Source organism: Fusarium falciforme, chromosome 9 (assembly GCF_026873545.1).
Source record: "Fusarium falciforme chromosome 9, complete sequence".
Classification (NCBI taxonomy): domain Eukaryota; kingdom Fungi; phylum Ascomycota; class Sordariomycetes; order Hypocreales; family Nectriaceae; genus Fusarium; species Fusarium falciforme.
Window position 1 is genome coordinate 2,007,243 of NC_070552.1, and position 27,665 is coordinate 2,034,907.

Consider the following 27,665-nt stretch of genomic DNA (forward strand, 5'->3'; position numbering starts at 1 on the left):
CCGTTCGCGATCATGACAGCTCCCGACTTGTCTCGAACTTCATCAACTTTCACTTACCAAGCACTAAATTTCATCTCGCAAAAACAAATCACATCTCAAAGCACCTTTACCGTGCATTTAAAACGACTAGAACTTGCGAACTACCTGCATGATGCAGTCCTTCCGTGTTCAATAGATGAGCCTTCATAATCCTCCATCATGGGAATGCAAGGCCCCTTGACCGCCCAGGCGCTGGTACGAGACACACCATCATATCCCATCATGAGGTGGATTCTAACGCGCAAAGGGTCGGTCTCCATATGACGATGTTGTGGAGTGGGATGGAGACCAAGATGACGAAGAAAACGACGGTTCAAGGCAACAACAATACGACCACAGAGGTCGCCCCATAAACCCCGAGACCAAAAGAATCAACAGAGACATAATCCGTTCCCATAATGAGGTCATGCTTGTTATCGGCGTTGCTGAACAGGAGAACCCGACATCAAACCCAGAGGCCGAGTCGGAGCGTCGACACGCGTTATATGAGTATGATGTGGGAATGAATCTCACCTTTTCGGCAATGCGCTGTGTAGATGCTGCCGGTGCGTTTGGCCTTGACGGCCTCCGCCAGCGTATCCTCGTAGGTCTTTCACTGACCCAGGCGTCATTGATTTTACTAACATTTACAGATCTACAAAAGATACTCACACATCGCCTTCTGGGACCTGTTTGCCCAAGCCCGCAAGGACTTTTCTTTCACGAGAGACATCATGCCCGGTGCGGCTACGAGTATTCTCACCAACTATACCGATCGCAAACTTTTCTGGCTATGGAGAGACCGCCCCGATAGAATGTTTGCTCGTCGCTTGTGAGTGGACCGCAGCCTCCATATGCGAATACCTTTAGCTCACCGTCTATCAGTGTTCACGAAATGTGGGCGTATGCCAGGACGCATATCGAACTTTACGTAGCTTTGCAGAGGCTTGGGCTGGTCTCGAGCAGTAACCTGCTTCCCAGCCTCTCCTTCTTTGTCCCCTTCAGCGCGGACTCCCCCATTCCCGCTCCTCCACCCCTCGATGGCCTCTCAATCCAGTCCGTCCTACAATGGGTAGGGGGTGTGTGCATCTCGGCAACGCCTTTCCTTCTCTGGGTAATGACACAGAGACTGATTCGTGACCTACGGCCCCAACTGTGGAGTATCATCTTGCCCAGGCTTCCAAACACCAGCCCTCCTTTGGGGACCCCGACCAACTGGGGACCGACCGATAGGCCCAGGGACAGGGACAGGGCGGAGAATACCCATAGTCGAAGCGCGACCAACGATGTTTCGCCTCTACGGGCGGTAGATGGCCAGGTACCGAATGACACTGGCCCTGTGGAGGCAGTGAGGCGACCGAGCACGTTCTCTATGCGCGATGATTTTAGCGATGAGGACGAGAATGAGGGAGCCAATGCTACACTGATCAGTTTTGATGTGGAAGCGACTGAGGCCTCATCTGATGGACCGCAAGGGCTATGGAGTGCTGAATTACGGCCCAGTGTTAACGATGCTCGAGGATTAAGCTCCCCTTCATACGTCGACACATTACTCACCCAGCTCCCGCCGCTCCTAGCAAACTACATCTTCTCCGAAGCCGCCATTCGAATATTCACAGCGCCTTACGAGAGCATGTCTCTTCGATTGCTGGCTCGCACGTTTCGTCTTCGGCTTGGCCTGCCTTCCCACGATATTTTCAACGTCAATCTTTTCAGCGGCCTCAACTCTACCCTCGTCATCAACTTCTTGAGCAGCCAATTCATTCATTTGGTACTTTGCTCCGAACTGTGGGCTGGCTTCGCGACCATATCTGAGCTGCTGCATACAACGCCAGAGGAGTGGAGGGAGGCGGAAGATCAGAAAGGAGGCGAATGGCGAGAGGAATGAGCTTAGTTGGTGGGGCATGTATTGGAGAATCAGGTACAAAGCATTCGTTGCACGCAATTGCAACCTCTCCGCCGCTAATGCTGCTGCTCGAACCAGGATACCTACGCCCGATACTAGTGCGAGAGAAGAGTCGGATCGCTTGATCATGTCAGCCACCTGCGTGTTGACCTTGTGGAAGACTAGGGCCTACTCGACATGAGCTGTCGACCTCAGTCGTGCGCCAGGAAAGTGACAGGTCCATCCGTCGCCTTTGGGTTATAGCCCTAGTTGGCAAGGATGGCCTTATTTTCTACTTGGGGCCTTGGGGTGCGCCCGCAGTCGTACGGTTCATTCTGCTCCTCGTCCGTGGCGGCGGCGGCGTCTCGGGGCCAGAGGTTGCTCCGGCGCAAATGGATTACCCCGAGCCAGCGGGGAAACCAGACACGGCACGATAGCACGCAGGATCGAGAAGGGACACGAGTTGCGAGGAGCTCAATCAGCAGGGGTGAGGGGTGTCCGTCTTGGTTGAGGAGGATGAGATTGTTGACTGACGGCTTGGTCCAGCCCTGTGCCCTCGCTTTCAGGGGTTGAGTGCCGCTGCCATGGCCTAAAAAGGCTGGCCGGGGCCCCTGTTGTGCGCCAATCCATGGGCCCTGCTCAAGCACATTTGGAGCTAGATGGGCTGGTTACACAGACAAGTCCAGTCTATAATCGTTTTGTCGAGGACTGCATGCCCTGTTGGCAGGCGTTGCGGATGAACTTGGAGGCTCAACAACTGATGGGGCCTGCAATTGAGCTCGGACACTCATCTTACGTCGCAGAAACCACGCCAATCGTCTGGGGAAAAGAGAGCCGCTGCCCCAGTTAACGCGGGCAGCTGTGCCGGCCGGGGCAAGGATCCTTGGCCGCCCTGGCAACCTGCGCGCACGCTGGTCGAAGTGCGCCGTGCAGTGGAGAGCCCTCGGAAAAGAGTCATCTTCGTCCTGTCGCATTCTGTGGCGTCTTGTTATGATGGATTGGGGGCTGCGAACCCCTGGGAGCGCCCCTCAAAGAGTCATGGCTATCTTCCTTGGCATCAAGCCAAGGTTGATCGATGCCGGGCCTAGCCCACCGCTACTCGCCCAGTTGGAGCTCTTGGGAGTTGGAGGCTTGCCTTGCTGTCTGGTGTGCGAGTTGGGAGGGGGAAAACCAGACGTTGGTAGGTAGGTAGATGGGTAGGGCCAGCCAGGCAAATATCCATTGGATATAAATAAATCTTACTCTTGGGATGGAAAGTTGTCAAAGTGCTAATCTTAATTTATGGTATTTTTAGACAATTTTAGGATATGCATTGCACAACATCTGAGACGGGTTAGATGTGCTTTCCTGTTCGTCTGCCTCGAGGTCGCGACCAGCTACTTGGACATTGAACATAGGCAGACATGATCTCCATCCATCCCGGTCGGTTTTGCTCCTCCGCAGGGGTTGTAAGCAGAAGGTTTAGTCGTTGCCAGCACCAGCCAACCACATTGCTGCCACCGGCACTGTTGCATACGATGCCGCGTGCCGCATCCTCAGGGGCAGGAGCAGGTCAACAAGAACATGAGCCACGCCAAGCAAGAGAAGTCTACACCCACCGTCTGCAAAGGACCATCCTCACCTCCACCGAGAGGTCGAGGAGCTTGCTCTTCGACCCCGCCATGGAGATCTTCATGCCCCTCACTCCGCACTTGAAACTCTGCCCTGGTCTTCGTCAAGAGTAGCGGCGGACACTAGACAAGGGACGACAACACCAGTCGCCCGAGACAGGGTTCTTTAGCGTCTCGGTGAGTGCTGTGCAGGCGCTAGACCTTCACGGCACCGCGTGTAAGCAGAAGCGAGGTGTCTTCCCCTCTCACCTTCAGACCTTGGCTGCGTGCGAGCGCGCTTGGATGTCATTTTTGATATATTGCTTTTTTGTTATCATTTCTAGTACAGGGCTAGACCGGTGGATCGACGGCAGCAAACGCTTGCTCGCCCTGGAAATGAAGAGACAAGACCTTGTTCATTCCATGGGGGCACCAACTTGCGTATAAAATGACCAGCTCTGCCATGCTCTTGAGATACTCATCATACCTTCGGCCTCCTTCTGCATCTCTTCGACTACATATACTTCTCCTCGCTCTGACAAGTGCTTCCCTGTTCCTTGCCCTATCGCCATGAGCCCTCCAACAGTCCAAACGAGAAGACCCATTATTGTTCTCATTCCTCGCCCCCAACCGCCGCCGCCGTCCGACAAGACCGTCGCCCAATCTTGAGAAATATCCTGGCCTTGGGTCCAAGACGCTGGCGGAATTCTGTCGTGCGTTTCTCACACTCAGACTCTCGACATGGTCCAAGACTCTTATGAGCTTGAACAACACAATGCTGAGGTACTTGACAGCACAACCTTGTTTCTAAGCGGAACTGACTATAATGTTTGGGAAGTATTGCCAACTACGCATGAGAGTACATGTGATTTGATAGACAGTCATATTTCCCAAGTTATGGGCACAAAGGACGTGGATTTAAAGATACCGTTATACCAGCAATACTGATACAGCGGGGATCATGGAGGAAGAGCTTGGGACATTGGACCATGGAATCTGGGAGGAGGGGATAGGAGGGCACAAAATAGGCTACTAAGTCAAAGATCAAATGCCCACATTGGCTCTTGCGAATGCTCAACACGCTCTCGTCCATTTAGCTTCTCCTTCGTCTCCTTGAACTTGTAGCAATCTCCTTGTAAAGATGGCATGTAGTCGCAACCCCCCTGGAACCAGAAGCGCGCGGTGCAGAAACGCCGTTGGTTCCACCTGCTGGGATTACCACACCAGCAGCTTTGACAGCCACATATTTGGGCAAATCGGGGACGAGCTCACTCTCTCGACTTTGAGCTACCAACGAGGTACCCGCTGCCCTCGTACCTTGGCCCGAGACAACCTCCACGTGCTGTAAGGCATGCAAGGCAATTGACCAGAGCCTCTCAGCGCTTCTTGCTATTCGTCTGTCTCTGCATGTATTGACCGAGGTCTTCCTGGACTCTGTCATTTCGTCGCCCATCTTGCCTAATTGGCCGGGCTTCAGTGGCTGTGTCGTGTCGTGGTGTCGAGTATCCATTCATGGCCCCGCGAGCCACAAAGAAACGCAGTAGAGGTCATGTCTGGTGAGATGGTGAGGCCTCGACACTGGTGTCTTTTTTCGGGTCTCGAGGCATAAATATCCGTCGCAGCGCCGCCAATATTACCTGAGGTTTCCAGACAAGTCAGCTTCTGTACATACCACTCAAGTACCCTCTCCATGATGCCCCTCAATGTCTCACCTCTTCCCACTTCACAATCTCTGAACCTGGACGCTGTCGAGGACTCGGAAACCCAGCAGAGAACCACCGAGGATCTTCAGGGAGACAATGATGTAGATACTCGAGGTTCGTAGCCCAACCAGCGACATTGTTCGATATGTTAACCCGCGCTCCTCTGCACCAGATTCGGCGAGCGATGAGCCCGACCGAGGAGGCAAGCCATCCAATAGGGTGTTACACTTGCGAAACGCTAACAGCGATGTTGCAGGCCCGGGCGCCTATGTCTTGCAACTTGCGGCACTGAGGGAGAGTGACCCGACGCACATTCTCTTTCGCCGCTTCACAGAGCTCGCTTCGTTGTCTCTCGACTTAGAAGGCAATCATCTAGAGCAGCTGGGACATGATCTCAGGCAGATGATCCTAACAGGCGAAGAGGGCGTCGATGACTTCAACGACAAGTTTCTGGGGAAACTTGGCCGTTATTGTACGACATGGTGCTGGTCTGCTTGTCTCAGAAACATGAGCTAATAAGATCAAGATCAGTTTGGGTGCAGCTTGCGGACGGTTCTTGGGTTTTCCGAACCAAGCCAGCCATTTCTGGGGAACGTACTAGCTTCTGCCAAACAATCTTGGGCCCCAGGACAAGGTCTCCATTTGAACGCCTCTGACCATGACTTTGCGTCGCTCTTTGACACGGAGAAGTTCGACCAGGTCTTCACCTATTTGCCGCATCGGCCATGGGTTCGGCGCTTTCTGGTAAGCAAACATGTCTGTTGCCCGTCGTGAAGCTGTTTTGACGATCAAGCAGAACAAGTTCAACCCAAGAACTGAGCAGGGCGGTAGTTTCGAGGCCATATGGGTTCCTGGGGAGTACGTTCGGTTCGCTAGCGTTGGTATCTTCAACACGTGCGTCGGCATTTTTGTAGTTGCCCCAATGGCTATCCAGGCACTCAAGGTGACAACTCCTGCCGGTGAGGTTGCCACGTACCTGGTGTTCGTGCTTATAGCCGGCTTCGCGATCCAGATGCTCGTGCCTGGCTTCACTAGGCAGCTCCTGGTATATCTAGCATATGCCGGAGTGATGGCGGCTGTCATGAGACAGTAGGGCCAAGGCCATTGTTAGGTGTCTGGGGTGTGGAATGGAGGAGTCGGCGGGACGATGGGCTAGAGCGATGCTGGGAGTACTCTCCTTGTTCCCGTATCGTGATGTAGTTCAATTCATCGAAGAGCCGAGTTTTGCAGAATAGTGTGCACTATGAGAGGCGTTGTAGTCAGTGTGTAGCCCAGTAATCGAGTTTTGGTGATATGTTGCCTGGAGACAACGCGTGATGGGCCGGAAGTAGACGAATGTCGGGGAGGCTCGAGGAGAACATGGACGAGCGACATTGAGAAGGAATACGCAGGGGCCGAAATGGATAGAAAGGGGCAAGATGCCAGAAAGCGTCCGTCGAGATCACAAAGAGTAAGGGACACCAGAACTTGGGAGGCCGGCATACGATGGATGATGTGGGAGAAGTCACGAGGAGAGGCTCAATGGCTGAGCTGGAAGGCGATAGGGAGCTAACAGTCCGCTCTTGCTTCTGGTGCTGTTGCGGCTCTGGGGAGCGTGGCTTGAGGCAACCAGGGCGCGACGCCATGGGGGTGGGTGGTGGAAAGGAGGGAAACCTTCGACCCCCTGGTCTTGCCGTCCCAGACAAATACAGGCACTCCAGGATAGATTCATGAAGAATGTTAACTTTTCTTCTTTCTACTAAGCATATTTACTTCCCCTGGCCATTTAATCCCGCCACACTGGCTTCATAAAAATGTACCTCCCTATGCTTTGAGTCCAAAGACTCCGGGCTTGTTTGGGGCAAGTACAGATCGCTGCCTGCCTACCGCCTCAAGGATCCGACCACCGAGCAGTTTAGTTTGGGGGCGCGGCTGCATCTGGGGTGAAATTAACACAGAACACAAGAGAATTCGACAGGACAGTGAGGGGCTTCAAAGATTGGCAGCAAGGGTTGGGTGCTTAAGGAGAGATTGCATGTCTTAGGAACAAGTTGCATCGAGTGTCAGATATTCTCCGTCCGGTGTCCGACTGCAGGTAGATTTCTTGTCCAGGCCAGCCAGCGTCCAACGCCGGTGAATGGGCTGACAGGGCAATAGTCCAAGGGAGACCTGGCGAGGCTCGACGTCTGTGTTTCTGCTTCTGCATCCTGTCACTGTCATCTGATCAGAATGCCCCTGCCGATTGACATCACTAGGTGCCATTCGGCGCCGTGGCCAAAGAGGAGGCATGACCTGAGTGCGCCTTCGGAGACGATCTCCCCGTCCCTGGTGGCTCCTCTCTTCGACGTCCGTCTCTCTCAGCCTCCACCTGAGCGACTGAAACAAGAGCCAAGCTGAGCGGGATTGGAGTACCCGAGCTGCCTAAGAGCTCTCAGAGCTTGCCAACACCGTGAATCGCTTGATCCCACCGCACGTGTTTGTCCCCGTGTGTGTCAAAGGCGGTGTATTAGGGCCTATCCTCTGCAGACCAGCCATCGATTATTGCGCCTTCATTCTCCTACCCCTGCAAGATGGAAAGAAAGGCAACTAAGCCCCTCATTGCCTTTGCGAACCACATGCGAACTGATATCCAGCGTGAATAGCGATGTTCTTGGTGGAAGTTCGAGCGGGGCGCTCTCGAAAGGCCGTCGTATCATGCTTAAGCGGTCCATGGATGTTGAGGGTTCCCAACAAACGAGGTTCACAGTCAACAGGCTCAGCCAGAATCCAGCTTATCCAGCAACAACCCCTGGAACAGCAACCTGTCCCAAGCGGAAACCATCACTGACCGAAACAAACTTGTGCGACAAGGAGTTGTCATCGATAGCATTCTCCCATTTGATGAATTTTCTGCTGAAAACCATCAGTTTCCCGTGCTGCAATGAATTCAAATGCTCGAGTCATTGTTGGGCCAGAGCCTGGTGGTAGGTACCTATGCTTGGCTGCCAGTGAAGGTAAATGTTACCGGGTTTCCCTCACCGCTTGTCTTCGATCTCTCAACCAAAAACTGACCTTGACATCCATCCATGGAGCAGACACATTCACTCGCCAAACCCATTTCATGGCCTCTTCTGAGGACAGAAGACCGTTGGCTTCGTTAAGCTCTTCGACGACCCTCGATTTCCTCGATACGAGACTCGACATCTGTGCAACCTTCGTTCGGATCGGTCGCGACGGCCTGCGATGCCATGACACACCACGAAACGCATGTCCAATAATAGGAGAAACACATCGCAACGATAGGTGCCTTTCTTGGAGTTCATCAATGTCATCGTTGATGCCCAGGAAGTGCTCGGCCAATGCGAATCCAAGCAGTGCTTGGACTACAGAAAGTCAGCCCTTGTTCCTCAGCATCAGATCGTGGACAGGCAAGTACAGATGAGTGAGAACAAACCTAAGCATATCTGTGCAGGCTCAGCCAAACAAATGCTAACATGTTGCCTTTAGCATACTTCTGTTCTCCAGTGAACAATTAGAAGTTGCCGTATCCTTCCGTGCCGAGGCCGGTCGTCAATACTTGATCAAGGGGGCAGAGGGGTTATAGTTGTGACTTGGGACCCCGCTTCGATGTTTGGTCACTGTGAGCGCGGACCCGAACGTTGTCCACTTAAACCGCAACCCATGCCCATACCATGGCTGCCCTTACAAGACGAGAGCCCGTGGGGCAGTCTTCTGAAGCTGCGGAACATTGTCGCTGCTCCAGCCCACGCTTCTTCAAAGGTGCCTGGCAGTGGGACATGTCGCCTTTAACAACGCGCCTGGTGCAGTCAGTGGGAATGACCTGTGTGTGTGAGGGGTTAATCAAGGGATGGACGCTCCAGTTCACGCACAGCACAGGGACTGTCGGCACCCCCAAGGCGTGCAAGGCATTCCCGTTCTGCGATGTTGGTCTTGCGGCTATGCCAACTTACCTGGTTGCAATACTTCGCCTCTTCATACGGTCCTTGAGATCCGGATAGTCGTCGACTCTTCTTGGCTGGATAGTCAGGAATATTCGGAGAAGTGGTTGCCCCAGTGTTGGTGGCGTGAAATACAAGCAAATCCCCAACAGTGCCACACAACTCCAGCCCGCCAAACCCTTGTCGAAGCCATGAGCAAGCAGTTGGTGGGAGATGATAATTACAGGACCCAGACTTGATGCCTGACCAGGAGAGCCTCGCCAACTCACTCAATACGGAATTTCACGCCCACATATCTTTCAAGTACACTGGGATCGCATGGGAATGGAATAGGGATGCTTTGGTTCACTGCGGTAATTTCTGCCATTACTCGTTGCTTTCACATCGCGATAAAGGTTTCATTCTGATCACCTCCTGAACGAAGGAGAGTTCGAAGCCTTGGTTCTCCCAAGCAGGCGTGGTTTTTCTACCAGCCTAGTCGCCTAATCACCACCGCTGAGCAGCTGCACATCGCCAGGTTTTTGAGGCCCCCAAACGATGATGACTCCGACCGAGCTGGATGATAATCTTGCATGCTTTTGGATGCTCTCAGAATGAGGCTGTCTCCAACATCACAATAACAAAGGCGGTGAATAATAGATGCGTTGGTCCTGCATTCCGAGATGCTTCGCCCGCCATCCTCGAGAATGCCATCTCCGAATGGTCTGCCGGGTTCAGTCTCTTTTGTCGGTGAGACCAATGGCACGAAATCTTCCAGGCCTAGAGCCTAACGTACACCCTCACGATGCTTCAGAGGCTCCATGGCCAATGACGGACTGACTGTCGGCTGCATCCTCGAGACATTGCCCGCAGGTCACTTCAAGTCTCGACGATGTACTCTATCTCTGACGCCCACCCCCAACGGACCGGCCCGCGAGAGACTTACCCTGGCTTGTGGGGTCTGGATATCCTGTGCATCATTTTGTCCTGCAAGACATGCCAGACGCGGATCAATGCGCCTCGTGGCACAGCCTTCTTAGTTGAGGCTTTGACCCCAGTCAACCAGGATAGTTGAGCAGGAAGTGCAAGCCGGCCCTCCAGCCTACTTTGGGACCGATGCTTGGCACCACAACCCGCAGGGCTCGATCCGGTCGTTTCTCCAACGTCATCCCGGTCGCTTTCACTAGAAACGGCCCCTGACGAGCATAGAATGCTGAAAGAATAGAACACAAACTTCCGGGGTATTTAGCATGTTATTTCGAGACGGCTCATCAGCAAGTTCGACGCTCGGTAGATCTGCGCTGCCCACCACACATCCGGGCTGTTTGGCGCGTTTGAAAGGACGGATGGAAGGGCGCCATATTCAGTCAGGTCGTGGTAATTGTGGCCGAACTGAGAGTGGTACGGACCGCCTTCAGCCCTTTTCGCTGTTCTATGTGAGCAGCACGGCTAGCTGATGTGATTGATGTCGTTGGCGACAGCTTCTACATCAATTCGCGTCAATTCCTGTTCAGGGGCAACATTCTAAGTCTACTCTTTCCGCTGGCGAAGCACGCAGGTTAAGGGGGAAGCCGCAGCACCGGGACAACGACAAAGCCTACCCTCACCTAAGGATAATTAAGAGAGCATCATAAAGACACTAAAATAATACTAAAAAGAGGTATAATATTAGGATATCTCTTCTATAATCTTAGTATATTTTTATAAGTTTATTTATTATAATCTTCGTAATATTTATGACGAAGCAGACTACTCTTTGTCATTCTGGCGTATCAACCCGCGTGGCAAGAGTATGGCTTCAATGATAGCCGTAACTAGGTAGGTAGGTGAACTGGGGGGGTTTTACGTGGTGTCCTATGTGGAGGATGATTGAATCGGAAGATTTTGAGGAGAGTTTCCATGGTTTCGCTCTATCGATCCAGCAGCACGGCCGGATGCCCATCACTCTCAGGGGTCTAGTGCTCAACATGACCAGTGAAGATCGCGTATTAGGTACTCAATTTAAGAGGGCAGTGTGGCCTAGAGAGTACCTACCTTAAATTCACAAGCTTCATCATCGCGATGTTGCACGACCATATCGAAGCCGCTACCCACGACGTTGGAGTGGAGAGGGGTCGAGGCGGAGAAGACACCAGGATAGGCCTGGATAGACGAAAGGAACCGGTTCGGTATGATAGATGTAGGCACATGCAAGGTACTGACTGTGCATGCTGCATATTGTTCTCCTCCGCGCCCAGCAACGGTATCCGACACAACTGATGTATTCAGCAATCTGCATAGCACTAATGCAAGGTCCTCGACATAAGACTCCCTTGATTGGTATTATTCTGACTTTGGAGCGAGTTATGCTAACCCCTTTTTTTTTATGATTTGGAGAGGTGCTCTTCTGCAGTGGCATAGACTCATTGTTACCCTCCCTGCATAACTAGCTCACAATGGCTGCCGTAGATATGTACGATGGCATTTCTGGTACTTCATCTCGCTTGATGCTTGACGAGAAATTGGGGTGTTTTGGGTTTGAGTTTAGATGTGCGCAAATGCGATGAAGCTAGGTCAAGACACCACGAGGCATTATGAATTGAGAAATGACAGACATCTCATCGAACTATCCCTATCTTGACAAGGCGCGTATGCAAAGAGGATCTGCTTGACAGCCTCGCTGGTCTGTTGCCTCCCTCCGCACCAATCAGCCGGAACTCATGAGTCCCTCGTGGAACACGTTGAGGCGCAGAGCCATTGGCCATTCATAGAAGCCGCCTGAAGCCTCTACCGATCAGACAAGCCGCTAAGTGTTGGAGCAGACTGACGGACGCCTCGCGTGGACCTTCCTGGTGACTGTCAACATCGCTGGAACACAGCATGCTATTTTGGTACCATTGAGGGGGACGCCAAACATCCCGCTCCCCTCGATAATGTAGACATATGCACTCGGTTCAAATTAAGCCGCCTTCAGCAAGTTCATAGACTTACCCCTGTCGACAAAATACCAGCCACGCAGTTTCCATCCCCAGGTCTTGCACTAGCGTGTTGCCCGACTTTGCTGTAGAATCACTGAAGCGAGGAGACCCAAGACGAACAACTGGCTCAAGTGAGGGGATCCAGCATCCATGGAACACACTAAAAGCCGGTGCGGGGGATGGCTGATCCCAAACCCATGCTGTGATGCAGAGCTTTCGGCATAATGCGACCGTTTTATCCTCTCGATAACGAATCAACGGACGTCGGTGCCGTCCCGTCTGCCGTTCCGAAGTTCCCGATGAGCAGACGAGACTGCTCACATCTTGGCAATAGAGGCGACCGCCAGGACATGTTGTAACTTGGAGATAACTTGTGGGTCGGGGAGACTTACTTTCCCTATGATATACTACGTAGGAGATGTACGCACTGATCTTGCTTCGGGAGAGCCAAGATAGCCTCCAATAGTGCTTACGACACTGGCAGGGGCATCATGGGTGGTAGAGCTGATATGGCTAGTCATCCATCGCTCTCTACCAGCATTCGCATTGTTACACAGCATTTTATGCCTGTCTCGCCCGCGGTATGACACATCGCATGGAAACAAACTCTACTCAGTTCCGTGACAAGGGGCAAGAGCGTTGTCGCCATGGAACAGAAGAGCAGCGCTCATCACCAAAGACTTGTGCCTTCAGCGACGGCTGCAAGACAACGAGGATCTTTTGCACAAAAAAGCCCAGCCAGAGAGGTCATCATCAGCCCTTGTTGCCGATCTGCTCCTTTTATAGGATCCGAAACGACCATTTCAGTTGCTGCCCTGGCTCGTCATCTGAGCCACCAACCCCTGTACGCTTTTCAGAACAAACGCCTCTCTGAGCTCAGCAGCATCTGAGCAAGCCACGAGCCTCTTGCACCGGAGCTAGGCCATGGTTCCCTTGTCCGAAGGAACGCGCGAGTTCATTTCTATCACATCCTATTCAAGAATACACAGAGTCTGAGCGTTCGAGCGGCGGCGCCATGACCGTTTCCTCACACCTTGTCGCGTTCGTGTCGAAAATGATAGTCTTTTTGCTTTCTTTTTCTCAAACGATGGGAACTAGCGTCGAAATGAACCGTTCGCCTCATGTTGAGGAAGCTAGTGCCAAAGGCTAGACGGGTTCGCATTCGGATGCATTTCAGTAGGGTATAAAATCCGTCGTTCTTCTGCATTTTTCGTCCAGGTAGCACTTCTCTCCTGCCAACAACAGAAGCACCTATTCCTTCCGTACCTTTCTCCTCCTATCTTGTTTTTGAGCCCCTCGATCTTTTGTCGTGCATCCCCTACAACAGTCATGCGTGTGCCAGTGACTCCTGGGCCTGTTGCTCCTGAACCTGCCCCTATTGTCTGTATTCCTGTCACGACGAAGCAGACACCACGAAAGTCCGAGTCCGAGCCAGCCGACGCGCTCCAAGGCTCCGACAACAAACGATGCAACTTCAGCCACTCTTCAGCTCCTCGTTCGGTAGTCATTGGAAAAAGCATGAAGGTGAAATATTGAAGGCAAAGAGGTACGCAGTTGGGGCTTGCGAACCGTTTCCGCCATGAATATCCACTCTAACACTAAAGAAAAGTAGAACCGCCACCTCATCACCAAATCTTGGAATCTAATAATGGCGGGCTTTGGGGGCGTAATTCAAATGATTGTGTATGAACCAGTAGCTGGGAATTGTCGGTCTGTATGTCAAAAAGGGGGTATGCAAAATGGATTGAAGGATGAAAATGGACACAGATATGTGGTATTGAAAGTAGTATTTTATAGCAACCTAATAATCACCCGCTCATCCTACCTCTCCTGTAGTCTCCTGAAAACGACTTACATGACAAAGGCCGACGTTCAAATTAGACGCTATCACAGGCGCCCATGCTACACAAGCGCATAATTTGTGCGGAGTAGCGCGCGGCTCGTGGCATTGACAGTTGATCTCTGCGGACGGCATTAGCCGCAGCTCGGAGCCGGGGGACATGCCGTATACCAAGAGTGTACATGTAGGCAATGTGACGAGTCGCTCGCTGTGTGCATGGCCCCCATCCCTGAATCGTCTGCAAGGCATCGACAGCCACACGTAGCTGAATGTAATTTGCTTTTCCCGACAAGGCCAATTGAGAACAGCCCGACGTGAAGCACATGGTCCGGGTCGAGGCCGGCCTTGCTGCACACCTGATGGTGTAGTGGGGGAGGGGTAGCTAGGGGGCCTCATGCCAAAGTACGGATGGCAGGTTCAACACTGCATGGGTGTCCAACAACACAGTACTGCAGCATTCGATGTTGGTATTGCATGGTGACGTCGGGGCCGCCTCGTTTCGAGAGATTTGAGCCGGAGGATAAATAGGTGTTGTCGAGCCCTGCGAATTGATCCATCGTGTAAACCTAGTTCGAGAGCCGGTCAGCATTTGCAGCGCAAGTTTGAACAATCCTTTGATCTTCCCCAAATAAGTGTCAACGTCATGCCTGGTCGCGAGCCCGCCGCACGGCGCAGTGTAGACATCACGCAACAGCAAAGCTGGAGCGAAGCGTCACCAACAGACGACAGACCCGCAACGCCAGGTGCTGAGTGAAGTCCACGAAGCAATTGATCGATAAGCTAACCATGCCTTGCTTCGTTGCTCAGATCTCGAAGGTCAGCCCAAGAGAGGTACGTCCTGCCCTTGACATGCTTGGATCTGGCACTGAGGTTGAATGCGGAAAAGACACACCAGGCTGGATTCGTCTTGCTCAGGAGCAGCATCTTGATCCGAGGCACATGATAGCTCCCCGCTGCACGGCGATAGCGTGGTCATGCCTCATATACAGAGCGCGCCGTATGTTTCGTGTCTGGAAAGAAATCCAGCACAAGTCTCTGGCCGGTGAAGACATCGAGGAACTGTTGGGGCAGCTTGCTGAGGAGCAAGACCAATACCGTAAGGCCGACCGCCTCTCCCCAAGACAGCTTGTCCGTTGTCGGATAACTAAAAGATCATTAGAGCGCCTCCTTCTCCAGACAAGCCAGACTTTTGGGATTGACCAACCGGACAAATCCTTCCAGAGGCATCTCCTGCCCAGCTGGAGGACTCTTCTAGGACCTGAGGACGACGCCATCTTCGCCGAGGAGATGAAGCGCGACTGGGTATCACTCTCGCAGCCACAAAAGCTTGATCAAATGGTCGGCCGCATGCTCGCAACCAGGATTGGACGATGGGTCTTTGTAAGTATAGCCCGTCATCCCGACTCCTTGATGGAAGGTAGTGACACCCAACAGAGACCGTTCTTGGCCGGAAAGGAGAAGATCGGGGGGACCACGATGTACGACTACCACGAGGGTCTCATAAAAGCCCTGATTTTGGTTGGTTTCAGCTGCATTATCGGTGTCTTCGCATGTGCTCCCGTGGCCATCCAGTCCCTCAATGTCAACTCAGTTGCGGGAGAGGTAGCTACGTACCTTGTGTTCATGATCGTCTTTGCCTGGCTGAGTCAAGCCCTTCTCCGCGGAGACGAGAAGATCCTTTTGACCTGCCTTGCGTACGCTGCCCTCATGGCGACTGTGATGAGGCAGGGCGAGTAGCTGCGGGTTTGGGGCGTGGGCAGAGGTGGGAGGCGACGCGGCGAGAGAATTCGAGCTTCGTGTTGTATCGACCCTACCATGATCTGTTAGTGTAGGTTATAGCTCAATATGTCGACGGGATGCTTTTTCACGATCGTTGTACCTGCAGTGTTTGTTGTGATGACTCTGGGTACCCAAAACACAGGGCGCAATAGGGGGGCGGAAGGTTGGTCAGACTAACCAGCGCAAAGCAACAAGTCGGTTGAATTAAAATTTAATATGAAGATTTAATAATATAGAGCCTTTAAAGCGATGGAAATAGAGAACAAGGAGCTTGGAAAAGAACGCGCGACGGTTTGCTTGTATTGAGTGTTGTGGTTTCGCAAAATACTACCAGAGTGAAGTGGAAAGGAGGAGAAAGTGGGTTGCCCGCGACTACCGGTATTGTTGCGGCTCAGCGCCACGGAGGCCTACCTAAGCAGGTAGGGCAGACATGTACTTCCCCAGCCCTGGCTCCTGTCCTATGAAAGACTACGGGCTACCTAGTTCACTCCGACAGTGAGCGACCATGAGTGCCGAAGTGAATATGTCACGCGGATTCCATCTTGATGCAAATAACCTTCTAAGGCCACATATGATCGAGCCGCCAGCCGAGATACTCTCGCCAGTTCACAGTTTCCATCCCTCAGCGTCGGTCTCGCAAGGGCTTCTAAACGCTGGAAGCGGAGACTTTCACCTGGCGCAAATTGCCCACCACCGCAGAATTGGACAATTTGTGTGAAAGATGAGGGCTGGAAAATAGTAGGGGGCTGGGGAGTGTACAATGAATGGGTGGCCCATGGCAGGTGCGTGTGAATTGATGTCATGTCGTCGTGCCCGTCGGTACATATCCTCCCCGACGCCTCTATCGCGGGACGAATAAGCACGAGAGTCAATGCTTGGGCGGCAGTGTGAACGCTCTCGCTCTGAGGGTCGGCGGACCTGATATATGCCATCCATTCGTTCAGCATGCCGCGTCGAAGGTATCGCGAGCGTTGAGGCGTTGGGAAATGCGCTAGGGTCCCAGGCCTTGGCTATCGTATGCCTTGCGGGATGCCTCTGCTATCCCCCCAACAGGTAGGGGCCACTCCGTCTTTCATGGGGAATTGTGTAAAGCCAATGGATGCGGATCGCAACGGGGAGAATGTTGACACGTGCCGAGAGCTGTAAGCAAGCTTGGACAAAGGTAAAGTCCAAGTTCGCTGTGTGAAGCAATGCTGCATATCCGGGGGTTGGGCGGTGAGCTTACCTAGGCGTCGCGACCTACAACAGATCCCATGTGTGGGCGAACTGCACGTCAAAAGAAGGCAACCAGCCGGTTGCTTGACCAGGGCATCTTCTTGGTAGAAAAGGGTTTCAGACCCGAATATCGTCTCCTGTCACGGGAAACGACTGACTTCCGGGCCGGGCCAGGCTTGACAAATGCTCAAATGCTGCCGACGATCGGCTACCGTTCCAACGGCCGGTAACCTCGAGCGCCCTGATACTCCCTCACCCGAGCACGAAAACTGCCAAAGCAGCCGCCGAAAGCGGAAAAGGCGTCAAGCTTTGAATCGTCGGGCGCTTAGAATTTGACGTCGAGGGAATCGTGCCCTAACATCTTCGAGAGACGAGCAAACACCATCCGTGATGACGAATCGCGACCGATTTTGCCAACAAAACACCCCCAAGACGCGTCTCAACCAGGCAAACTGTTGATGAGCACAATCGGTCGTCCTCCAAGTCTTGGAAAGTATTCCGGCCAGGTGCAATTGGAAGTTTGGCGCGGCGAGGCTGAGGAATCCGACCTTGACCGCTCTTTCTAATCGAGTCAGCGCGGTTGCATCATCACCTGCACATTCCGTCGACCTTGACGCAAGCAACGAGTTTTCGACCTGAGCCCCCTCGAGCCCAAACCAAGCCCACGAACGGCGAAAACAATACGAGCCGACCTCTTTTTCGACATTTTCCCCAGCGACGAGAGAATATATCATGCGGCGTGTTGTCGGCCATTGCGGCAAATCCGGCGCGTGGCACTGGTACCGAACCGACAGGAGGTATCTCAATCGACCTCGCTGCTAGCCCAACGCCCTCGGCCTCATTCTGCTCGCCATCGATTGAATAATACGCTCAACATCATGAATTATGAATCGTTCATCATTGTTCGGGACCAGGCCCTCATACAATCTCCTGGTGCTGCCAAGTTAGCATCGCATGTCGTCACAGTGCGGTGGAGGGGTACCTTGAAGATGAAGCCGCATCCGCGATGTAAGTAGAGGGAGGAGAGCGGGCCGGTCCCATGGAGGGAAGGAGCATGATGGCTAACACATTCAGTCGTCCCATTCGGCCATATGGTTCAAGAAAGTCGACAAGGAGCCGTGCCTGGGAGGAAGTTGGCCGTCTCCATCTCGATCTCCCTCAGGGGGTAGTAGCCTCGGCCAGCCATCATGAAGTGCCGGCCCGGGCCGTCCTCAGATTGCTCTAGCACGACGGAGCGCACCGAATGCTGCCCAACACTGTGGGTCTTGGGTTGCAGGTCTCCTCCAACTCCAGATTGGAGATGGTCCTGACCAGGTATCATCTCGCTGCCTGTTTCTGTCGACGTCTATTTAGGCGCTTGTGTGTTTTACATATATGCGGATAAACCCGTCATGGGGGGCCAATTACGCTCCTTTCACGTTGTCTGTGGCATGGCATAGTCATCCCTTGCCTACCTATCATGAGTGGGAGACGACCCTGCTTACAAAGTTATTCCGAGCCTGCCTGTCGCTCATGACATGGATCCATTGCTCATAACAGCTGCACCTACCGAGCTTTTTGGACTTTCAGGGTCAATCTGTCTGAATACGGAAAAGGGAATTGAATCACCAACAAGGACAATGAGCATATGAACTTGTTGCAAATTGAGGTGTTGGAACTCGCCACAGCCTTCGCTACGCCCATCTCATGTGGTTCGGCCTAGTGGATGTTTGGATCTCACCGTCTTCTGGTTGAAATGCAGTTGGTTCTGCAAGCAAGAAGACAAGCTCGCCCGCAATATTGGCCTTGATGCATCTGCAGTATGACGGCTTCGCCTTGTTCTTGGGGCCAAGGCCACGAGCCTCCGTCTTTTGGGTCGAGCGCGTGCTACTCCCTATTCACCTTCGTGATATACGGGGGCTACTGCTTTTGGCGTTAGTGGCGCGATGGGTCCTTGTCGCCAATCTCTCTACCGCGTGCCCGTCTCGGTTCTATGAAAGAAGATCACTGGGCCATTTGATGGCCTGCCTCCTTACGAGAAGTGTCCTGGCAACGATCGCTTCTCCTTTCCTCTAGCCGCAACAACGGCGGAGCCAGTTGAGAAGGCGTGCGCTGAGGCACTGTTCCGCGCATCCCGGATTCTTTGCTGAGAGCAGTCGAGTTGCCCTAGGGGGTTTGTTCTGAGCTTCAAGAGCCTCTCGAGTAACCCCCCCTCTTGATTCCTCGAGGCTTCGGGCACTGTCTGCCAATGGGACATGGAAGCGTGGCTTTAGCATCTCGGGTTCAAGCAAGGCGAGAAATTATCAACACTGGCTGCCAGCTCAAGCCCCATCCATCCACCACGACTTGCACACTTCTTCAGCCCCCACTGAGGCCATCATGTGGACGCCTTATTATCAGTCGGGATCAGCAAATAATCTACCTCTGAACATGAGGCTATCTTCAACATCGCAAATAGCGGTGAATGATGGACCTGTTGGTTTCGACTTTCAGGAAGCTCAGCCCCCTTCTTCTGGGGTGATGGCATCCCTGACTGGCCGGCTGCCTACGAGCCTTCAGTCGGTCAAGCTGGAAACAGAGGGTATGACCGACTCTCGTCTCCCAACGCACACCCTCACGATGCCCACGAAACTTCTCGTCCAATGAAGAGGTAACCGGCAACTGCACCTCCAAGGCTTGGACACCACGTACGACAGGTCTCGACCACGTACCCTCCTTGTCTCACCCTCTGCCAGAGCGGTACGGCCCGCGAGAAGAAGCCGTTGCGGGCTTTGGGGGCTAAGAGCAAGCGTTACCGAGGTCATGGGGCAGGCTTCTGTTTGTCATAAGTCCCTGCAAGTTAGACGCATGATGTGCATCTCTTTTGCACTGCCCTCCCGGGGGCGTGGACCCAAGTTGAGCCTCAACCAGGGAGTGAAGTTGGGTGAATGTGCAGGTCGGCCTGTCCAGCCTGCTTCTGCAGACTTGGCATGACAGCCCAAAGTCCAGATCACTGATGACGTACATGTGATTAATACGGCGTTGGTCGGTTGTTGTTCATGTTGGAGTATGCCGCGCGGTTGTGCGAATAGCCGCTGTTCAGAACGCATATCAGGACAGGTAGTAAGTATCGGCAGGTCGCTCAGTCCAGGACATGGACATCATGTATTTAAATATCTCGAGAAGTACTCCAAGTCGCAACCACGGGCGATATGAGTAGGCGACCTTCATTTGAACTGATCCACCCCGCGCCCATACTTTAGGGGCCTTTGAATGTAATGATCAATTCTTTTGGTTGGCTAGGTAGCCCAAACCTCCCACGCGGCCGAAAATCCGTGGTCACGTGTTACCCCAGTGGATACGTCTTAGCCTTAACTCACAGGGATCAAGCAGTATAGGTAGATATAGGAGTTCAATTCTCTGTGATTAGTTAAGAGCACATGCTACTGAGTCTTAGAGGATAATACCATTTGGGAAGGCCGGTTAGCTCCTTGAAGTTATATGCTCTATTCGCAAGATATCCTCGGACTACAAGGGGCCTAGCAGTATAAGCATGCTCTCCCATAACGTGTGAGTTAATACCTAATGTATTAAGCTAACTCGGCTTCTCGTTTTCAGCGAAGCCGATTAATATAGGTTCTGTAGCAGTTTAGCTTTACTACTTAATAGACTCAGTACTAGGGGGTGCGATTTCTTACACCAGCAACCTACCCCCTTGACCTTCAATTTGCTCTCTTTTGCCACTTCACCGCCTTCCCCTTTAGCCATAACCAATCAAAAATTAACAACAAGAGCCCGGCCTCACGAATCGAACCATAGCCTTAACATCAACGCCGTGATCGCGGTCTCAACACCAACATCAGAGGCTGCTGTGATCTTCAATCCATCAGCCTCAACAAGGTCACATCTAACATCCATCCTCAAGCTCACATGGGTAATCAGCTTTGCTAACAACTATCATCGGCTTCGCTGGCCCTTGACAATGATGGTCACTAGCAACTTCCCTCATTTTTGCTCTATGTTACTGAGCATTGCATTTTTAATGAGACCTTCAGGAACCCAGATGGTGATATTAGTTACCTACTTGCTAGGAGAACGTGGCTGGGGCCTGCTGTCCGGTGATGATCGAACCTTTGAGCTTCATGGAAACTGCCAGTTCATCAAACCGTGGACTTGCTGCGCGACCCTGTTTAGACTGCTGCACTCAACACCAGAGAAGTGGAGAGAGGTTGAAGGCGAGAAGGCCTCGGGTTGGACAGATGAAGGAAGCGGGATTGGGGGCCATGTACGCATGTAGGTTGCAAGGTACCATGCAACGCAAAGGAGTTGGTGCCTTGGTTCACCCCAATCTCTCGTGGCCTGCCATCCCCAGCGGTTGGCGGTTCTCAGCCTCCTCGAACTCAGATTGGACCCGACCGTCTGGATGCGGCCAGGTGCATGAGATTGCGCATGCTGCCGAACGCATCGTGCTATTTGGGGCACCCTCTGACTCACGCGGAGCGCCACAACTCGCGATGTCGACTCTGCCGTTAGAGATTTGTGGTGTTCAGGCACCAGGGACGACCGCCTCACTTTCGTCCCTTGCATGGCTAGACCGCGCCGGCTACGATGCGAGTTACCCGGAGATCTTGGTGTAATTTGAGAGGTTGATGCCTAACGTGATAGGTGAGGATGTCATCTCTCGCAGCTTGGTAGGCACGCGCGGCGAAGGGGAAGCGAGGGGGGCCAAGTGACGGCAACAACAACAAACAGCGAGGCTAGGAGATACCCGCAGGCAGCTCCAGGAGGTTCAATATGTTCCAGCCGGTCATCTCAATCGATCGCACCCCGTGCTTGCTGCCTCGTTATCCCGGCTTGTTACACATCCTGACGGCACTGCACACTGGAGGCCAGCGGATGGAGCCACACTCAAACATTTGGCCACAACCCCCAGCTAATTCGATCCTAGAGCCACCAATCGTCCAACCCGTCCGGTGGAAATAACCAGTCCGTTCTCGACAACATGGCTTGGTTGCCATCACACCTTGTTTTGGCGCACGCAGATGGCCCCCTCTATCGGCCGATTGTCAAAGACCCTGTCGCGGCACGCGGCGTGTAGTGGCAGAAAAAACTCTTCCTCTCCCCCCTGTCTATCAGTCGGTACGCTTGGACCTTGGCCCGTCTTAGTCGCGGATCTTGCTCGGGACCCCCTCTGAATGGAGTCCGGGGAACATTAGCCCGCTTCCTCCCGTCGACGAGCTTCTGCCGTTTCCCCACTGGGTCTCTCGCCCTGCTAAAGTGTTATCGACCTCGTACACGGCATGTTAGAGAGCAATGCGGATGGTTCCATTGGATAGGTCGGGACACGCTGCTAAACCTGTCCAAGGGTGCATGGAAAGTGGCGTCCCTAACTGGCCAAGACGGCTCCCACGGTGGTCAACCTTGCTCGTGAGCAGAGTCACCTAGAGCCGATCCTTCAGTGTGCGGCGAGCGGGTGTCAATGCCGCGTCTAAAGAGATGGGATGCCTACGAGTCTCCGCAGTCCAATTTCCCTCGCTTGTTGAGGAGCAGCTGTGGGACCGCCCCCTAGCTTGCAATTGAGCCCTGTCGTTGCTGGGATGGAACTCCATCAGCACGATGTCGGTGTGATACACAACTCCGAGACGATGAGTAGTGGAAGATAGCCAATTGTGAAAGCACGACAACGAACGACGTCTTGAGTCGACGCTTGGTTCTGACGGGTAGTTCTCCCGACACATTGATGGACAGGTTTGACAATTAAGCACCACAGCACGACGAACCTCGCTGGCATTCTTGGAAGACGTCGCGTCCCCCGCCATCCTGATGATCAGCCCTGTCACCACACAGGCCACGAAAACGTGCTTCTTGGGGGACCCATGACACAGTCCCAGACTCCCATGTAGGCCAGCCCTAGCCAAGAAGCGACTAGACAAGGGCCCGGCGGCACCCTCCTTCAGCCAACCATGAGCCACTCACAGTTTCGTGTTCGCTTTCAAGTCAGTTGTCCACGGAAGCGTGGCCAGCTTACGCCCATCATATCTCAGGAATTGCTTTTTTGCTGGTTCATGGTTAGAAGTTCTGCAGCGACGGAGGAGGCGTTCACTAGCCAGCTGCCTGCGGAAGAGAGACGAGACGAGACAAGACGAGACGAGAGTAGAATGGACCAAGGGTCTTGTTTGGGGTATAAAGGTCAGACTGCCAGCAGTATTCCTGGTGTAGCTAGATAGCTATCTATCTATCTGCTCAGCACAGCTCTCATCGTCGTCTTATCCTATGCCGAATTGAGAAGCACAAGTCCTGCACTATTCTCCCACTTTTGAAAAATTATATCTAATCATCCCGACGCGGGCGGCAAGATTCTTGCCCTAATCACCACCACCACCGCCTATACGCACCAAGACCTTCAAACAATGAAGCGGGTTGTGTTTCATCTGCCCAGGCCCAAGCCTATTCCCAAGCCGAACCCCGACTCTAAATCCAGATCCAAGTCCAAGTCCAAGTCCAAGCCTGAGGACGCACATAGGGATCACAAGTCCAGAGACGACCACAAGGACCAAAAGTCCAAGGGCCAGAAGTCCAAGACCAAGACCCCCCAGGCTTAACCCTACGGAACCGGCGCCATGCGAATCCGTCAAAGGAACCTTGCAGAGCAATCAGTCCTACCTGAGCGAGAGCCCTGACTTGCACAGGCTCAATGGCACAACACCAAAGCTTCTATGTGATGGGCACAACTCGGTATTTTTGACAAATTAGTCACGATTTAATTTCTTCTCAGCTTCATGCTGATCTATTCTGGAACCGCTACACTGGATCAAAACCGGCGAAAACGGTGGTACCATGGGTACTTGTAAGGAGATATGTTCATCTAATATCTCGTCTTCATGCTGGCGACTTCTCTCAGCGTGTTGGTGAGGCTTGAGGAGAAGATATCCCACATGGTGGTGGTGAGAGATGGGAGTTCAATTTATAGGTAGTTTGGGCAATTGAGTGGTTGATATGATGGCGCGCTTAGTAGACAAATGAAACAACAATATAGCCTCCAGTTGTTGAACCAACGGATTCTCAAAATTCACTGGGCAAGTGACCTACAAATAGCAGTTCCACTACTCTCGACTGTTGACTGAGGCTCTGGAGAGGCCTTTGACATACCAGGGCTCATGTCAGACCCAATTCAACCATGCCATGTAGTTGCATCTATCACATTTACAGACGACAATAAACGCGAGCCGCTTCAGCGTAGCACAGACAGCCGCGGTCCACCCTGTCGCAGGCCTGCCACGGTTGGGGGGTTGCTCAGTGCGGCGTGTCGCAGCCGAGCTGGGGCATCCCCAGAGGAGAGACAAAGCAAGGGTCATAGAATACCTAAAGGTACTTCCACCAGGCGCCACCTGGCTTGACTTGACTTGCATGACAGCCTGCAGGCCTTCAGCTATAGCGGCAGACTCGGGAGAGCCATCCTCATTCGTCGTCTCTTGTCGAGGCATGCGTGTTGGGTCGCGAAGCTCTGCGATGAGCTCGGGGTCGAGGGTCGGATTGGTGACAGTTTAGTCGGTACAATGTGCCATCATCCAAAGGGGCGATGAGGTTCCGAGGCTGTGCGGTGGTTGCCTTTCCACGATTGAAGCATGCTGAGCTGTGCTGCATGCCATGATGCAAACTCAGAGGCCATCATGTTGGTTAAATAACGCCCTGGTTTCCCAGGCAAAAAAACGTCTGCCGTCCAAAAGCCCTCACTGAAGCAAGCCGTGCTGTACTCCTCAGCCATGTATCCAGACGTATCGAGATTCGTTGCCTATCTCGGCCGACTCCGCAGTAGAGTGGGCGCGGCGTCACATGACAAGTCCGGTGTCAACGTTAACACTGACGCATCCTCTGAACAGGGTACGGGCAAGAGGTCAATCGTCGTGGCCGCAGAGCGCTAACTGAAGACTGAACCGCAGATGTCGAAGCTGGTCGCGAGCACAAACGTGTGTAGTTCTTTGCATCATCTTTATACGAAGTTAGCTAACGGCATTCAGTCGAGAATGGTTTACTCGGTATCGCGGAGGTCTCTCAGCAAGATGTAATGTACATGCTCACTCCAAAGCTCACCCGCCAATCCATGTACTTGGCACAGACGGAAGCAGTTCGCCTTCTAGAGCTCTGGCAAGAACTCGAGCATGCCAGGGTCACAAACAGCGACAAGTTGGCTGAAATAACGCGTAACTACCACCACCACCACACTGAGTATCGTAAGTAACTTCTTAGGGTTGCACGATGGGCGCTGGTAGACTTACTGGGCTTGCAGTTCAATTGATGCACCTGATCCGCGAGACGGCCAAGCTCAGGTCACCCCCAGCAAAGTTCTTCAACGGCTTCCAAGCTGTCCTCGCACACTCCCTGCATGGACCCGAAGCAGCTCTCTGCACTGGCCTCTCTGATGACTGGGTGATGTTGCATGGCCTGGATCTACCAGACATCTGGGTTCGAAATGCCGCCGAGTATAGATGGGTTGAGTTTGTTCTCGTAAGTTGGGATTGTTGCTGGTACAGGCCGGATAACTAAACCATCATTAGCAACTGTTTGGATCCAGAATCAACCACGATGGGGGCGTTACTTCAATGGAGTACCCGATCGGTGTCTTCTTCACCATTGTTTACGCTCTCATCAGCTGCGTCATGGCCGCATTTCTTGGTATTCCTGTCGCTCTCCAAGCCCTCGATGTGGCATCACCCAAGGCCTATGTCGGAGCGTATATAGCGTTCTTGTTTGTGTTCAGCATTATTATGCAGCTCTCCATGCCGGGCTACGCGATGCAGTTGGTGTTGAGTTTGGCATACGCGGCCGTGCTTGTTGCCAACATGAAGAATTCTGATGCATGAGTGCTCGACTTGCAACGCTTCGGGAACAATGCCGGCCCGATACTGTCTCCAAGACATGAGCAATAGGGGGAGGGCCATCACGGCCGGGTGAGCGAGCCATCAGGCCTCGCCAGAGGTCGTCAACACAAGAATGGCAAGGTCGGGGGGCCCGTGTCGGAGGAGGGCATCGAAGGGAAGGGGATGCAATGCTGCTGAAGCCGTCAGTCTCTACTTTTTCGCTGTCCATAGATGTAAATAGATGGAGCAAGATATTTTTGGAGGATCGTATCGTCCATCGCAAGTACTCGAATATACACACTACTTCAGCATCAGGCGGGAACCGCCGGCCGCCTTTGCAATAGTAGTAAGAAGGATGCAAGGAACACAAGACAAGGGGGGTGGCAGCAGTCGGGTCGAGGCTTACAGAGAAGAAGGGGCCTTACCGTTAGCAGGGAAACGCGCGATATACGGGTTGGTTTAGAGGCAAACGGATGGAGATGGGGAGACGAAGGTGCGGGAGTGAGAGAGAACGCCCGAGAGTAGGGACGGGGCTGTGGCACTTTCCCGGAGGATGTGGGAACGCGGGAGTCTGCCAACAATGCGGCTCTGCTCGGTAGGCAACCGGGGCATGGACGCTACATCACGGGGCTTCGGGTCAACCCAATGAGCCTAGACCAGAACTACATTGAGTGGAGAGGAGGCTGGAACATTGTCGAACTGTTTTCTACTTCCCAGCCACCATGCCGAGCTCTGTCTACTCACGCGGGCCAAGGAAAAACAGGACACCAGTACAAAGACATCATCAGCTATCCTCCTCTGTTGGTGGCTAAAAGGCTATATATAATGCGTAAGAAGTCCGTGAATAAAAGAGATATTTGAGCAAAGTTAGACGTTCTTTGTAGTCATCGCCCACGTGTTACTACCTATGGCAGAAGTTTGCGCCAATGAATCTACCAAGTATTTAGACGAGATCAATGGAGGTCATGCCCTGCGGGCTGGACATGGTGAGGCAGCCCGGATTCGCGACGCCAACAAGATCTCTAGGCACCTCACTGTCAAATCTCCCGGAAGTGGAGTCAAAGAGACCAAGATAGATACCTTTGCAGATGGGGAGCGTGGTAGCAGGGGTTCAGCATGTGTTGAGAGATTGCACGCCCTGTGGAAACATATTCACGGGAAGGGGGCAAAAAGTTGTTCTGGCTGCCCTGAAAGCCCGTCAACAAGAGCAGACAGCGAAAGGGGACGGAGCCGAGAGACGATGAAACCCCTCTGGCGCGTTGGACAAGCCTCGGCGTACCATCAGACCAGACTGCTCAGCCGCCCGCCGCTTCTGGACAAGATCGGTGTCCGCTGCTTCTGAGCGAACGCCGTTGCGTTCTGACGTCGGCGCGCCTCTTCCGTCGTGTCGTGGGCTTGTTTTGTTTCGTCTAACCTCGGTGTTGTGATGGGTGCTACTGGCAGGGCAGAGCTCAATTTCCTTGTTTCCACGGCGGCCGGTAAATCTTGTGGCGTGCGTGCTCGACCCATCCGTCGCACATTTCGCGTCTCCCAGCCGTCGTCTGTCAGTATCGGGAGGTATTTGGCTGGTGGTGTTCTGTGCGTGTACCCCTTGGTATTAGGGCATGCTCGTCGCGACCAGGATGACTCTCGCTTCTGTTCATCCGCCGCCAACATCAAGCGCACACCCCCTCGCAAGGCAACCAAGCTACCCAATTAGTGTATCGTCCACCGTCGTAGCTGGGTACGTTGAGGGTTGTCAGGGATGCTGATGGAAACGCAAGGGTGGATGGCCTGTACCTGATACGTTGGGGAGGTGAGATTGTTCAACAGATATCCAACGCGGGAGAGGGCCCTCGTCTGCTCCAAGGATTCATCGCATCCAACCCACGACGGGAAAGGATGATGTATCAACCTCACGATAGGAGGGGTTGATGAAGCCAATGGTGTTAGTCAGCTGTAGGCGTTGGAAACTGACATGGAAGTCC

The 27,665-nt window shown here is 53.1% G+C and overlaps 4 protein-coding genes across 4 annotated transcripts; all 4 read left to right on the forward strand.

The window, feature by feature from the left end:
- Positions 1–198: 198 nt before the first annotated feature.
- On the forward strand, positions 199–1,906 carry NCS54_01148600 (Hypothetical protein; the record flags this gene model as incomplete). The annotated part of the gene is made up of 4 exons (XM_053156761.1): positions 199–234; positions 287–622; positions 672–850; positions 904–1,906. The coding sequence occupies 4 exons, from the start codon at positions 199–201 to the stop codon at positions 1,904–1,906; spliced, it is 1,554 nt and encodes a 517-aa protein (XP_053012736.1).
- Positions 1,907–5,185: 3,279 nt separating this feature from the next.
- NCS54_01148700 (Hypothetical protein) lies at positions 5,186–6,288 on the forward strand (the record flags this gene model as incomplete). Its single annotated transcript, XM_053156762.1, has 4 exons — positions 5,186–5,309; positions 5,452–5,667; positions 5,722–5,939; positions 5,992–6,288. 4 exons carry the CDS (start codon positions 5,186–5,188, stop codon positions 6,286–6,288), a joined length of 855 nt encoding a protein of 284 aa, XP_053012737.1.
- An 8,386-nt stretch (positions 6,289–14,674) lies between these two features.
- On the forward strand, positions 14,675–15,625 carry NCS54_01148800 (Hypothetical protein; the record flags this gene model as incomplete). Its single annotated transcript, XM_053156763.1, has 2 exons — positions 14,675–15,268; positions 15,323–15,625. The coding sequence occupies 2 exons, from the start codon at positions 14,675–14,677 to the stop codon at positions 15,623–15,625; spliced, it is 897 nt and encodes a 298-aa protein (XP_053012738.1).
- Positions 15,626–24,603: 8,978 nt separating this feature from the next.
- NCS54_01148900 (Hypothetical protein) lies at positions 24,604–25,701 on the forward strand (the record flags this gene model as incomplete). Its single annotated transcript, XM_053156764.1, has 5 exons — positions 24,604–24,721; positions 24,781–24,807; positions 24,859–25,071; positions 25,128–25,345; positions 25,396–25,701. The coding sequence occupies 5 exons, from the start codon at positions 24,604–24,606 to the stop codon at positions 25,699–25,701; spliced, it is 882 nt and encodes a 293-aa protein (XP_053012739.1).
- Between the last annotated feature and the right edge of the window lie 1,964 nt (positions 25,702–27,665).